The sequence below is a fragment of the Rhinopithecus roxellana genome, chromosome 19 (genome assembly GCF_007565055.1).
Source record: "Rhinopithecus roxellana isolate Shanxi Qingling chromosome 19, ASM756505v1, whole genome shotgun sequence".
NCBI classification, from domain to species: Eukaryota; Metazoa; Chordata; class Mammalia; order Primates; family Cercopithecidae; genus Rhinopithecus; species Rhinopithecus roxellana.
The window spans coordinates 56,838,787-56,853,749 of NC_044567.1; the positions used below are offsets into that span (position 1 = coordinate 56,838,787).

Sequence of the window (14,963 nt, forward strand, 5' to 3'; positions counted from 1 at the left end):
CGTCTCATTCATCTCTGCACACAGCAATGTCACAGGCACGGAATGTCTCAGGGGAGCTGGCGCCCACCCAGGGCAGGGGCTCTGCGGTTTGATCTGCTGCTGCCACTCTCTCCCTGTCCAGAAAAATAAAAGGAGTTTGAGTCCTTCCCCCGCCCCAGTTACAGCCTCAGGAGGCACCACCCCTGCAGCCCGGTGGAGCAGACAGCTCAGCCTCCGGACCCACTCCCAGCCCTGCCTCGCCATTGCCTGCCCTCACCGTAGCGCCTCTGGTGAAACTCGCTTTCCCCTCCTGCCTTGAAGCTGCCAGTTTTCAGGGTGTTCGTATCAACAGCTGTGTCTTTACCGTAATTACATTCCTTTCCTGTCCCCTGGTAAACTCCGTCTCACTTCCTTACGGAGCTGGGAGCTCCTTTTTTCTTCTCTTGGTAATGTCTCATGCTCCTCCCTTGACCCTCATGTGCCGTGACGTTGGCCTTCTCTGCGTACCTGAGGGCCATATTCTGTGTTTCTGCCTCCCAGGTTAAGATGGTGCTGCCCTCTTTGCCAAGGCCCAGGAGCTGGCGGATGGCAGGGCTGGTGCTTGGAGCCTGTGTCTGCCCCGTCTCTGATGCCCGCACTCCTCGCCCCCGGCACATAGCACCTGGGCTGTCCACTGACTGTTCTCAGGAGGGCTTGGTGGATGCGGTAGGGGCTGCAGGAGTTTGCACCGGGGAGGCCTCAATGCGGTCTGTGTTATTCCCTCTCGAGGCTGCAGACAGGCTGGTCTGTGCACACCTACCAGACGGAGAAGCAGAGAAGGAACCAGCACCTCAGCCCGGCGGAGGTGGAGGCCATCCTGCAGGTCATCCAGAGGGCCGAGCGGCTGGACGTCCTGGAGCAGCAGAGAATTGGGTGAGGCGGGGTCGGAGCCAGCTCAGTGGGAGGACAGCAAGGGCTTTGGTGCAAGCACAGGGGACTGGAAGGCCAGCACTCTGGGTCCTGGTGCTGCATTTCACCTCTGGGAGGGGTCAGGAGGTCACTGGCTCTGCCTGAACACCCCGGAGTGTAACTCAGCCTGCTGAGGCCTCAGGATAGGCCTCTGTCAGACGGCGCTAGCAGCTGAGGTGTGTGCCCTGCTGTGGGTGCGAATGAGCGTGGTGAAGCGCCCCAGGGGCTGTTCGACTCTGGGCACCTGCGGGTCAGCTGTGGTTCAGCCAAGGGAGGGTTCAGGTGGAGGCTGAGCCGTGGGTTGCCCTTGAAAGCTCCCGCAGGAGCCGCTCCCGGCTGGCTCTACGAGCCTCTCCTGGCCTCCGACTCCAGCGCCCACCACAGCTCAGTCTTCTAGCGTTTTCATCGTGTAATTACAAAAGAAATTCGTATTTCCTAGAAAATCTGAAAAACACAGAAAAGCACAAGTAGGAAGACACAAACGCACTGGGCAGGAACTGATTTCATTCTGCTGGCCTCCTACGTATCTTTCATCTTTTCTTGTCTTTTTCTTTCTTTTTTCTTCCTTTTTTTTTTTTTTTTTTTTTTTTTGAGACAGGGTCTCACTCTGTCGTGTAGATTGGAGTGCAGGGGTACGATCACGGATCGCTGCAGCCTCAACTTCCTGGGCTCAAGCGATCCCCCAACCTCAGCCTTAAGTAGCTAGAACCGTGGGTGGGCACCAGGGCACCACCACACCCAGCTTTTGTTTTTGTAGAGACGGAGTCTCACTATGTTACCCAGGCTGGTCTTGAACTCCTGGGCTCAAGCCATCCGCCTGCCTCAGCCTCCCAAAGGGCTGGGATTTCAGGCGTGAGCCCCCGTGTCCGGCCTTCCTGTCTTTACAGTGGGAAAAACAGGCCAGATGGCATGGCTCGTTCTTCAGCTGTGAGTCTGCCTGTTCTCCGAGAGCCATCGCTGGTCCCCATGGAACATGCCACTGTCCCTCAGTCTCCCTTGCCCTCTCTCCCCTCAATCTCCCTCCCCTCAATCTCCCTCACCTTCCCTGCCCTCAGTCTTCTTCACACCCCCCTCACTCTTCCTCACCCCCCCACCCTCAATCTCTCTCGCCCTCCCTTGCCTCAGTCTCCCTCCCCTCAGTCTCCCTCCCCTCAGTCTCCCTCGCCCTCTTGCCCCTGGATCTCCCTCGCCCTCCCTCCCCTCAATCTCTCTTGCCCTCCCTGCAGTCCCTCTCCCTCCCCCGACTATTTCCATTTCATCTCCCTATCTGAAATCAGTTTGCTTGTTTTCTTGCTTATGAATTTTGTTCCTTATTGAAGGTAAGTTCCATGAGAGCAGGGACCATGCCTGTCTCTCGCGTGTTTGCTACGATATTCCCAGTGTCTGATGACTCAGGTACTCAATGAATAGTTGGTGAGTGAAGGAAGGATTCACAGTTAGTCAGGGGATGTGCAAGGAACAACCTCCCGGGTGAGGGGACAGCACACGTGGCACGAGACGGTTTGGGGCCTTGGTGGCTGCTGCGCCCAGGTGGGAAGCACGTTCCCTCTGACTCTGTGTCCTGTGCTGCAGGCGGCTGGTGGAGCGGCTGGAGACCATGAGGCGGAACGTGCTGGGGAACGGCCTGTCCCAGTGCCTGCTCTGTGGGGAAGTGCTGGGCTTCCTGGGCAGCTCGTCCGTGTTCTGCAAAGACTGCAGGAAGGTAAGGCCCTGCTCTGGCCCTGCCGTTCCGGCCTCCCAGCCTGGACCAGCCCCGGTGCTCTGTGGCTTTCATCCTGGCTCCCAGGAGTGTGTGTGTCTGCGCTGAGCGTGTGGTATCCTCTGCCTCTTGGCAAGAAGGACTAAGACTTAAAAACCAAATGGCCTGACGTCTAGGGCCAGCTCTGGGTCTCGTCGCGTGGATGTACCTTCCAGCCCTCCTGCTAGATTCACGCCCAAGCCGCGAGTCCCAGAGCTGGTGTTAGACATCAGGGAGGATCTAGCTCTTCTGCTAAGACTCAGAAAACTTGTTTAATGTCTCACACCTGATGTTCCTCATCTGTAAAATACGGTCATGATGCCATGCCCCTCACCATGCTAAGAGGATTAAATATTCCTAAATGCAAAACTCTTAAAACCTTGCCTGGCACACAGGCACTCAATTAATGTTATCTCCAGGATATATTAAGTCAACAAGAAAAATATGTTTTCAGTTGTTATTAGATACATCCTCTTTTCCTCAAGGCCAAACAGTATGCTAGGATGACACTTCCTGTTCTATTGACCTGCTGCTCTTGATCCCTGGTTACTCAAAGAAGAACGATCTTTGCAGGGAGATCAAACTGATTTTCTCCTTATACTGAATCATGCCACATATTAAATTGTTTCATATTGAATCTAGGACTTTTTTTTTTTTTTTTTGACGGAGTCTCGCTCTGTCGCCCGGGCTGGAGTGCAGTGGCCGGATCTCAGCTCACTGCAAGCTCCGCCTCCCAGGTTCACGCCATTCTCCTGCCTCAGCCTCCCGAGTAGCTGGGACTACAGGCGCCCGCCACCTCGCCCGGCTAGGTTTTTGTATTTTTCACTAGAGACGGAGTTTCACCGTGTTAGCCAGGATGGTCTCGATCTCCTGACCTCGTGATCCGCCCGTCTCGGCCTCCCAAAGTGCTGGGATTGCAGGCTTGAGCCACCGCGCCCGGCCGAATCTAGGACTTTTTAAATATAACTTTTAGTTTTTCCTGGAGTTTCGACTTGCCTTTTTCTTATTGCTGAGAGAATAATGTGCCTTCTAATCCTCAAGATGAGTTAACATCTCAGTTTTACAGTTACATGGAGGCTATTTTTTTTCCTGGCATAAACCCCTTCTGGATTCTTATGCCTGCTCCTCCTAGGCTGGGAGCTGCACGGCTATTATAACGGGACTTCCCTTTGCTGCCCTCCCAGGTTAGAAACACTGTTCTCAAGACACCATGTCTTCCTCGTTTTTGTGTTCACCTTAGTTTTTCTGGAACCCATCCTCAAGTAACCTTCATGTGCTACTCAAGTTTTTTTTGTTTTTGTTTTTGTTTTCTGGAGACAGAGTCTTGCTCTGTCACCCAGGCTGGAGTGCAAATGGCGCAATCTCGGCTCACTGCAACCTCCACCTTCTGGGTTCAAGCAATTCTCCTGCCTGAGCCTTCCGAGTAGTTGGGATTACAGGCGTGTGCCACCACACCCAGCTAATTTTTGTATTTTAGTAGAGATGAGGTTTCGCCATGTTGGCCAGGCTGGTCTCGATCTCCTGACCTCAGGTGATCTGCCCGCCTCGGCCTCCCAAAGTGCTGGGATTACAGGCTTGAGCCACTGTGCCCAGCCTAGTCGTGGTTTTAAGACTTGAGTTACTATACTGAAGAAGACAGAGAAGGAACTTTTTTGAGATGATATTGGGCAAGGGAACTAAAAATCAAGTAATGATCAAATAAACAAGATGATTTCGGAAAATAATAAACGCTGGGAAGAAATAACAGAGGACGGAAGATGGAGGATGGAGGATGGGGTGGGGTGGGAAGTGTTGAGAGGACCGGGAAAGATGGAGAAGTCAAAATAAATGAACATGGACGTGGATCATGGAGGCCGTTGGCAACCTGGAGGGCATTTTCAGGAGCACTCAAAAGCGGGATGAGAAAACCAAAGGTGCAGTGAGGTTAATCTGCCCAGTAATAAGTAGGAAAGCCAGGATGACAGCTGTGGTCAATCTTTTTTTCTCCTGTTCTGTCATATGTGGTAAACTGGGCTGAGGAATGTGGATTAACTGGTCCAAGAATACTGGAGGGATGATGGGGACCCAGGTGTCAGGCTTTGCTGGCTCCTTCTTCAGCCCTGTGAAGGGCCTGGACTACAGGTCATTGGAGGTGGGCACAGGGACTACAGGTCAGTGGAGGTGGGCCCGGGGACTACAGGTCAGTGGAGGTGGGCCCGGGGACTACAGGACAGTGGAGGTGGGCCCGGGGACTACAGGTCAGTGGAGGTGGGCACGGGGACTACAGGTCAGTGGAGGTGGGCCCGGGGACTACAGGACAGTGGAGGTGGGCCCGGGGACTACAGGTCAGTGGAGGTGGGCCCGGGGACTACAGGACAGTGGAGGTGGGCCCGGGGACTACAGGTCAGTGGAGGTGGGCACGGGGACTACAGGACAGTGGAGGTGGGCCCGGGGACTACAGGTCAGTGGAGGTGGGCACGGGGACTACAGGACAGTGGAGGTGGGGCAGGGACTACAGGACAGTGGAGGTGGGGACAGGGACTACAGGACAGTGGAGGTGGGGCAGGGACTACAGGACAGTGGAGGTGGGCACGGGGACTACAGGACAGTGAAGGTGGGGACAGGGACTACAGGACAGTGGAGGTGGGCATGGGGACTACAGGTGAGTGGAGGTGGGGGGCACAGAGTCTTAGGAATGGCCAACTTCCAGGACTCGGGCAGTGGCTGCTGCCTGGCAGAACGGGACCTGGCAGTCTATTTCCTCCTCCTGTCTCTCAACCCCACAGCTGCTGTGAATACTCCAGCTACAGGGGACTGTGGAGAGGCACAGGGCCTGGCCCGCGGTAGATAGTCCGGATACAGGGGACCACGAAGGTCCATGAAGCCTGGCCTGCTTTCCCTGCGACCATCTAGGGCCTGTGCCACAGAGGCCGCTGCTGGTCTGGCTGCTCATGGTTAATCCAGCTGCCCCTTGGAGCTGTGGCTTAGGCAGCAGTGGCCGTCGCGGGGAGGGACCTCAGCTGGAGGTGGTCCCCATGCTGTCCTGGAGCTCTGGGCTGGGCTGGGCGTTTCCGTTGCAAATGGTTCTTGGTGTTCAGCAGGCCGAAGGTCAACGGAGGTGGGACTACAGGTCGTGGCTTGAGCGGTGAGGTGGGGGAGCCTTTGAGCTTCTGAGGGGCTTGTTCCAGGATTGAGGTGGGAGGAGAGGGTATGAGGGGAACACCGCTGGATGGTGGGCACTTGGGGGCTTTGGAGGGTCTCCCTAACTTCTTGGAGAAGGTGGTGTCGTTCGTTCATTCGTAGTCACTCATTCTGTAAATACCAGCCCATCATGTGCAAGCCCTGTTCTGGGTGTTGGCGACGCCGCGAACGAGATGGACCAAGTCCACCCTGTGGTGGAGATGACTCTCCAGGGGTCGGGGCGCGGAGAAGACACATGAACAAACGTGGAGCAGCACTAGGGACCCCGAGGACGCCACTGAGTTAATGCAGAGCTCCTAGGGGGCAGCCTCGGAGGCCTCTCCGGGCTTAGGCCGGAACAAGCAGGAGCTGGCCCTGGGAAGATCTGGGTGGAACAGCTCCCGGCGGAGGGAACGGCAGGCTTCCCCTGGATGAGTCCCGGAGGCCCTGAGGCAGGAACCAGCTGGGCATGTTCAAGGGGCAGATGGTGGCGTCTGGGGCAGAAAGCGTGAGCGGCGGGATGGCCCATCACACGGAGCCTCGCCGGTCAAGGTCAGGAGCTGAGATTTCACTTGAGTTTCATGGGATGCCAGCAGAGTGTCTGAAGCAGGGGTGTGATGTGATCTGTGTTTTTAAGAGATGACCCTAGTGCTGGAGACAAGTTAGGTGGGGATGGCTGTCACTGGGAGAGGATAGGGTTGGGGACGAGGCCACGTAAGGACTGAGGCCATTTGCTAAGACAGAGCGTCGGCCTCTTCAGTGTATTCTCAGCAGATGGGGAGGAATTGGGGTGAATGAGGGTTCTAGGAAGGAAAGAGCCCTAGGCTGCCGGGGGCCAGGGTGAGAGGTTGCTTGGTCCACCCTGAGCAGCAGGCAGCAGGTGGTCCCGGACTTGCCGGTGAGGACTGTCCCCACGCAGATGCCATGCAGTGCTGGGGGCTCGTGCCCGGATGGGAGGGACTCATCTGTACTTCCAGGAGTGCCTCCGTGTTCCTGCAGGGACCGGCAGGGCCAGCTTCCCTCCTCCCTGGCTGCAGGATTGTGAGGTGGTTGTGCACGGAGCTGCAGGACCAGACGGACTTGGGTTGAGGTCCCAGCGTGGCCACGGTGGCGCGGTCTCGCGCAAGTCACTTAACCTCTCCGGGCCTCTGTTCTTTCATGTGTAAAACGGGGTCATTTTTTTTTTTTTTTTTTTTTTTTTCAAATGGAACTTACTTTTTAAGTGATGGAGACATGCACTTGGGGGTGGGTGGGTGGGAGTTTTCATTTGTGTTTTGAAATCCCAAATTAATGAGCATGATAAACTGTTATTGCTGGCACTGGCTTTACCCCAAGTGGCCAAGTGGCACTGTCTGACTCTCTGAGTCCTTGGTGGGTCCTCCCAACCTTCCCCTAACCCCCACCCTTTCCCTTTCCATTGACTTGGGACAGCCCTTGTCGATGAGCCAATCACAGTGGGAAGGAGGAGAAGGGGGGAGGTCACAGTGCATGGGGTTCAAGGTCACAGTGGGCGGAGCAAGGGGGATCACAGTGCAAGTAAGTCAGGTCGTTCCCTCTGCTCAAGTCCAGCTGTCTGCCACGGCAGTGCAACCCGTGGCGGACGACCCAGGAGGCGGTGACGGCAGCAACGGCGGCATCTTTTCTTGCCTGCATTTATCTGCGCTGTTTGAAGCCTTGTGACCCATCAGGACCCAAAGGCTGTCTGATCACATTATTGGGCTGCCTGCTGTCTTCAGGTTGGGAGATCCTGGTTGGCCTGTCGAGGATGGGTTTCTCCTGCTCCTCCTCGGGGCTGGCACTGCCCAGGATCCGCTTCCGGGCCTCGGCGTACTCGGCCTCTCGCTGTGCTAGGGACTTGACCGGAAGGGTGGGGGAAAGCGGCGAGTAAGATGGAAGATGAGGAGGTCGCTGAGAGCTGGGAAGAGGCGGCAGACAGCGGGCAGGAAATCCAAATCTCCTCCCAAAGTGCCCATTGTGATTCAGGACGATAGCCTACCCGCGGGGCCCCCTCCACAGATCCGCATCCTCAAGAGGCCCACCAGCAACGGTGTGGTCAGCAGCCCCAACTCCACCAGCAGGCCCACCCTTCCGGTCAAGTCCCTAAAACGGGGTCATTAAGCTTCCGTCTCTGTTGATGGATGCTGTGGTACAGCAGGAGCCTTTCGCCGACTGCCTGGCCCGCTGGCAGCATGCAGTAAAGGATGCCTGCGATGGTTGAGAATCCACTCCAGGGTCCTGCCTGCTGAGGCCACACACTTGTTACCAAGGATGGAGCAGATCCCCAGACATTTCAGAAGAGGCTGAGTGACTCCCCATGGCATAGTCAGCTCAGGCCGCCGTAAGAAAATGCCACAGACTAGGCGCCTTTAGCAGTGGGCATTTTTCAGAGTTTGGAGGCACGAAATTCTGAGATCAAGGTGCTGGCTGATTCTGTCTGGCGAGGGCCCTTTTCCTGGCATGCAGACAGCTGCCTTCTCCTTGTGTCCTCGCGTGGCAAGAGGAGAGGGCTCTAGTCTCTCCTCCTCCTCTTGCTTTTTTGTGTTTTTGACAGGTTCTCACTCTGTCACCCAGGCTGGAGTGAAGTCATGTGATCATTGCCCACTGCAGCCTCCACTTCCTGGGGTCAAGCAACCTTCCTGCCTCAGCTTCCGGGATAGCGGAGACTACAGATGTGCGCCACCATGCCTGTCTAATTTCTGATTTTTTGTAGACACAGGGTATTGCTTTGTTGCCCAGGCTGGTCTCAAACTCGCTCTCAAGCTACCCTCCCACCTCTGCTTCCCAAAGTGCTAGGATTATAGATGTGAGCCACAGCACCCGGCCTCTTACTTTTCTGATAAAGACATGAGTCCTATTGGATTAGGGCCTCACCCTCGCAACCTCATTTTACCTTAATTACTTCCTAAAGACCCTCTCTCCAAATACAGTCACTCTGGGGTGGGGGGGCGTCAGGGCTTCAATATAGGAATTTTGAGGGGACACAGTGCAGTTCATAGCACCCACATTCTCCTCACTGGAATTCTTGTTTTCTTAAAATTGGAGCTCCCACAGTTAGTGCCATATTTTCTATAATTTACATAAAAGCCTCTGGAAGCCTTTGTAGCTCACTGGATGTCCTGAGCCAGCAGGGAAAACCCTCAGTGTTTGTGCGAGTTATTCATGTAAATGGCTCTCTCAATGGCTTAGCCTGTTGTGTGCCAGTATCCAAAAAGATCCAAAAAGAGAGGTGTTCAGGGTGGTCGCTTCCCTCAGGTCCTGACGGTCACGATGGGCCGACAGTGGTATTCTCTAGCGTGGTGTGCACTGTGGCTGGGACCGGGGTTCCCAGGACTCAAAGCAGCCAGGAGGGCTGCCTGGAGGAGTGGGCCCCTGGAGGCCGGGCAGACTTCTGCAAGGCTGAGGGCAGAGGGAAGGGCATCCGGGGAGGGGAAGACCACACAGGCCGAGGCTCGAAGCTGGAAACAGGCTGGGCGAGCGCCCAGCTGTGAGGATGAGGCCTGGGGAGCACAGAGGTGTGTGCTGAAGGGAAAAGGAGCACAGGATGCAATGGCAGATTCGACTTCGGGACAGTGGACGGTGGAGGAGGGATGGGGCCTGCTCCACCTGCCTCCGAGGCTGAGATCCTGAAAACACAGGGCAGAGCTGAGATCCTGGGGACGCTGAGTTGTAGGTGACTTGTAAGAGGGTGGAGTCTTTCGGAGGACCAGCTGCGTTTGAGCAGTGAATGGGCAGGTGCAGAGGAGTCTTTCGGAGGACGAGCTGCCTTTGAGCGGTGAATGGGCAGGTGTAGAAGGCTTGGGACCCCAGGGAGATGATCGCGGAGGCACTGACCCCCTGGGGGCCCTGCTGTAGGGAGTGGTTGCCTAGAACCCGAGTCACTGGAGAAGCAGGGAGGCCCAGACATAGCCCCTGCGAAGCCCTCATCCCTGCAGGCCTCTCTGATGTCTGGGAGGAGAGACACGGCCATCCGTTCCCCATTCCATGAATATTTATCGCATACCTCCTGGTGTCAGGAGCCAGGCAGATCCTAGTGCCGGGGCGGGGAGGAGGTGTGAAACCATCATGGGTAATTAATTACAGCTGGGGTTGGGGTTAAGCCGGCAGCCCTAGGGGGCTGGGAGGGCTCAACACGGTGCAGGGAATCGGGCCCTCCACTCTGGGCCTGCAGGTCTCTGGGGCACCTCCCTGTTTATCTCCATCTCCACATTCCGCCTCCGCACCTTCTGCGGACGGCTGCAGCCCGGGGCCCTGGGAGGTGTGTGGGCTCAGGCAGGCTAGAGAAGGGATGCTGGGGAGATCCCCGCCGTGGGAAGCATCCAGGCCCAGGCGTGGTCGGGGAGGACAGAGCCTCAGGTGCTCCTGGGCACACAGAGGTGTCCCCAGCAAGAGCCCTGGCAGCGTTCAGCAGCTAATGAGCTCGCGGGCAGAAGCCGAGATGCCGGTCCTGGGCGCTGCGTCCCCTCTGTAATTGGGCCTGCGGGCCTCGGCTGCCTGCCCTCATTATCTGAGGGCCCTGGTGGGAAGGGAGAGGGGCTGGCTGGTTAATGAGAGAGGCCTGGTGCTCCTAATTGCTTGGGATCTGAGTCAGCCAGCTTTGAGTCTCACTGAGAGTCCAGCCAGCGATGGGGAGGCTGGGCGGGGCCACAGCAGCGCCCACCTGAGCCTGGGATGCCTTGTCACTGTTTGAGGGAAGCGATGGGTTTTTTTCTGGTCTCAGCCAAAGGTGTCCCACAGTGTGGGTGCCGGGGAGCCTGCTATGAAACGATGGCCTGAGTCCTAATGAAGGAAGGCTGGGCAGTCTCATATTTGTCCGAGTCCCTTAGAGGAGGTCCAGCTCAGGTGGGGCAGGTGCCACCCAGCCCAGCATGGAGAGAAGGGGCTGGGCCAGAACCTGACCTTTCCCCCAAGCTGGCTTGAGCCCACTTGGCTCTGAGGAGGGGGTGTGTCCTGCTGAGAGTCATCCCGGACCCCCGGCAGGGACGCTGGCAGGAGCCTGGGGTGGGGGACATGGGCGCTGGCAGGATCCCGGGCTGGATGGGGGACATGCCATGTTCCTAAGGTTTCAGCTTCCCTCTGTGTTCAGTATCTGGGACTCGAGGCGCTGAAGCTGTGGAAGGAGCAGGGGGAGTGTCCTTGTCGCTCTTTTGCCTGCAGAGCCCACCTCTTTTCGTCAGTGTGTTCCTTTTTTCAGAGACAAGGTCTTGCTCTGCCTCCCAGGCTGGAGTGCAGCGGCAAACACAGCTCACTGCAGCCTCAAACTCCTAGGCTCAGTTGATCCTCCTACCTCAGCCTCCCTCGTAGCTAGGACTACAGGCATGCACCACCTCGCCTGGGTAATTTTTTATTTTTTGTAGAGACAGGGTCTTGCTGTGTTGCCCAGGCTCATCTCAAACTCCTGGCTCAAATGATCCTCCCGCCTTGGCCTCTCAAAGTGCTGGGATCATAGGCATGAGCCACCACCCCCAGCCTCCATCACTGCTTTATTCCCAGCAGCCAGCCCTCCACTCTTAGACATGGTGGTGATTCGTGACCTGCCTGCAGCAGCCGCCTAGAGAGAGTCTGCTCACCCTGAGAGGTATTCTCCTTCTGCCTTGGGAAGCTGTGGGGGTCCTGGCCCCGTCCAGTTTACAGAGAGCTCCTCCTGGAGGTGGAGGCTTTAGGGCCAGCAGAGTTCAGGTGCTGATGAGGTCTCTGCTACTCAAAGTGTGGGCCGAGGACCAGTGATGTGGACCCTCCCCTGGATGTTCATTACAAACGCAGAATCTCAGGCCCCCACAGACCTCCGAAACTGGAAGTTTCAGTATAACCAGATCCCCTTTGTGTAATGCTTTCAAGTTTCATCCGTAGGAATTTCCATCCTGTTTAAGGCGGAGGAACATTTCGTTGCACGCGCTCCGTGTATCCGCTCACCTGTGGTGGACGTTTGGGTTGCTCCATGTTTCAGCTCTTGGGAATACGCTGCAGTGAGCATGGGCATGCGCACCTCTCTGCGACCTGCCTTCGATTCAGTGGAATTGCTGGATCGTACGGCAGTTCTGTGCTCACTTGTCTGAGGAGCCGCCATCCTGCTTTCCGTGGCAGCCGCACCGTTTTACATCCCCACAAGTAGAAGGCTTAGGGGAAGTCAGTGTTTTGCAGAGCCTGCCTCCCAGATGGGTGTGCGGCGAAAGTCCTCCGTGACCCCGTCCCCTCCTCCCTTTCCAAACCTGACCCTCAGTGCCCATCCTTTGGTGGAGCTGTGGAAGCAGCAGCCTCCTTGAGCCATTTCATCCGAGTCACCTGCAAATTGGCCTCACGATGTCCTTTCTCCTCTCGACCTAATTCAGACGTGGAGGACGTGCATTTGTGACTCATGACAAAGATGAATTTTTTCATTCAGCGACTGAAGCTTCCTAAATTCCCGGAAAAAGTCGCTTAATTCATCTGCCCCGAGGGGCCTGCTCCGGCGGCTCCGGCATCTCCGAGGCTATTTGGCAGGAATGGACTTGGCCCCAGTTGCTGGGATCGGAGGAGTGGACCAGACACCACACGGCGTCTTGGAATATCTGCCTTGCTGGGAGTCTGACGAGCGGAACGTCTCCATTGAGGCCTCCTTTTCTCTTGCTGTCTTGAGGCCTGCATGTGGCTTTTCTTCTTCCAAAGAAAGAACAGCTACTTTGTGCGGTGCTGAGCCCCTGCTGTTCACCCCAGCACACTGCTGACCTTCAGCTCAAGGTCATCAGCACGGAGGTAGCCAAGGGGCTGCAGGGACCCAGGGTGGGCCTGGGCAACCACACGGATCCCTGGCAAGGCCCAGAGCTTTCTGGACGGAGCTTTGCGTGACCTGTCCCCTGGTCAGTTCCTGTGTGCACTCAGCTCACCTTTGTGCCAGGCCCCAGGGCTGAGGAGGTGGAGATGCCAGCCCCTGCCCTCCAGGAGCTCATGGTTGGTGTCAGATATTGCAGTGCAGTGAGAAGTGCTGCTGAAGTAGAAGGCAGGGATGAGCGCGGGGCGGACCTGCTGCTGGATGGGCTTGCTGTGGAAAGGACCTGCCGCCGGGAGGACCTGCCGTGGGAGGACCTGCCCTGGGGCGGACCTGCCGCCGGACGGGCTTGCTGTGGGGTGGACCTGCCGCGGGGAGAACCTACCATGGGCGAGCTGTGGCACCTGGGGAGGTGGGGGAGGACCCCAGGCTGCAGAGTGGAGCGGATGTGGCAGCCAGGCCTGGAGGGGGGTGACCAGGTGCCAGGAAAGGGCACTCCAGGAGCAGGCACAGCTCTGCAGGGGCAGGTGCCGAGGAAGTGTGGGGGCACTGGGCACAGCTGGGGGTCTGGTTATGCCGGAGTGTGAGAAGGAGAGGAAGGGAGGAAAAGGGAAGAGGAGGATGGCAGAGGGGAGAGGAAAAGAGGCAGTGAGAGGTAAGAAGCGGATGGGGAGGGAGGGAAGGAGATGTGAGGATCGGGAGGGCCCTGTGTGCCGGGCACAGGGGCTGGGCTTGTGTCCTGTGGGCAGCAGAGCCATCGAAGGGCACTGAGCAGGGAAGTGACAGTCTCAGGGTCTGGGAGGAGGTTAAGTCCAGATGCAGAGAATTCGTGGATATTGAATTATCCAGTTCGCCATAATGACGGCCTGAATTAAGGCAGGAGCGGCCAAGATGGAGACTCTGAAGACAGGAGTTAGCAATGGCAAAGCTGCCAGCCGTGCAGAGCTCACTCTAGAGGCACCAAGTCCGCACCCACCTGAGGAGCAAAGCCCCCCTGCGAGGTCACGGTGTCCACGTTGCTAGTGAAGAAGTGGAGGCGAGGTGTTCCGGTGAGTCCAGGCTGGATCCCAGGCCGTGGGTTAGAAAGGGGCCAGGGAAGTCGGGCGCAGTGGCTCACACCTGTAATCCCAGCACTTTGGGAGGCCAAGGTGAGACCAGGAGTCTGAGACCAGCCTGGGCAAAGTAGTGAGACCTCATCTCTACCGGGAAAAAAAAAAAAAAAGCTGGTCATGGTGGTGCCCAGTTGTGTTTCCAACTACTTGGGAGGCTGAGGCTAAGGACTGCTTGAGCCTGGAAGGCTTGAGCCCCAGAGGCAGAGGCTGCATTGAGTCACGATTGTGCCACTCCTGGCTAATTTCTTATTTTTTGTAGAGACTGGGTCTTGTTACGTTGGCCAGGCTGGCCTCAAACTCCTCAGGCGATCCGCCTGCTCAGCCTCCCACACTACCGGGATACAGGCGTGAGCTGCCAACCTTAACGATAAGTCATTGAAGCCTCAGATTTTATCTCCACCCAGAATCCTGTGGAGCACTGCCAAGGTTATTTTCTGATTGGGATGCCTCATAGACATTACATATTAAGGTACAATCCAACCCCAGAAAATAAGTCAAACACCACAAGTGTGTGTGAAACATGACGCTCCCGCCCCTGACCATAGTTGTCTGGGTGTTTGTCTTCTCCCAGCTTCCCTCTGTCTCACACTCACACAAATGTTCGCAGGGTGGACACGTGTATACAATCTTCATGGGACCAACATGTATTGCTTATTCTGGAATTTCGTTTTTTCATCTTCTTTTCCTACTTAATAAGATACCAAAAACGTCGTCCCATGACTATACATATAAATCAAATTTCAGTTTTAGGAGCTGTGTTGTACACGGGGCTTTTTTACACGTCCCTCTACCCCCTCTTTTCCAGGTGGCTCACACACCTGCTGGGCAGGCCTGGGGTGAGTGTGGGGGGCAGCTGGGAGGGCCAGGCCTGGACCCACCCTCCCTCGACTGCAGACGCCTCCCATCCTGTTTCCCGTTGAGTTTAGCCTCTTCCTGGGGTCGGAATCTCTCCTGGGGCCACGGCCCTGTCTGCTGTCTACTCCCCACACCGCGCACAGACACACCTGCCCACGTCTGAAATCCAGCTGAAGGCGAGGCTCAAGTCCGTTCCCTGCAACGGCTCCTTGGACCTTGTGTAAACGGAGGGACAGACGTAGGGGGTGGGGCGGGGTGGTGGGGTGAGGCCGTGCTGCCTAAATTCACAGGTAAAACACATTTGAGCCTCCGTGTTCTTGCCTGGCCTGCTACACCCAGACCTGCGGGAGTCGGAAGACAGCGATGCTCGGAACCTCCTGCGTGACCTCATGAAAATCTGTTCCCCTCTCTGGCCTTCCGGTGACAGGCG

At 56.7% G+C, this 14,963-nt stretch overlaps 1 protein-coding gene across 10 annotated transcripts in view; it reads left to right on the top strand.

Moving 5' to 3' along the window:
• Positions 1-14,963, top strand: part of RPH3AL (rabphilin 3A like (without C2 domains)) — a 182,688-nt gene that overhangs the window by 85,985 nt on the left and 81,740 nt on the right. For all 10 annotated transcript variants that reach the window (XM_030922716.1, XM_030922719.1, XM_010373476.2 and 7 more), the window contains exons 3-4: positions 748-891; positions 2,500-2,629. In XM_030922716.1, the coding sequence (XP_030778576.1) occupies positions 748-891; positions 2,500-2,629 (274 nt within the window). The remainder of the gene's footprint in view (positions 1-747; positions 892-2,499; positions 2,630-14,963) is intronic.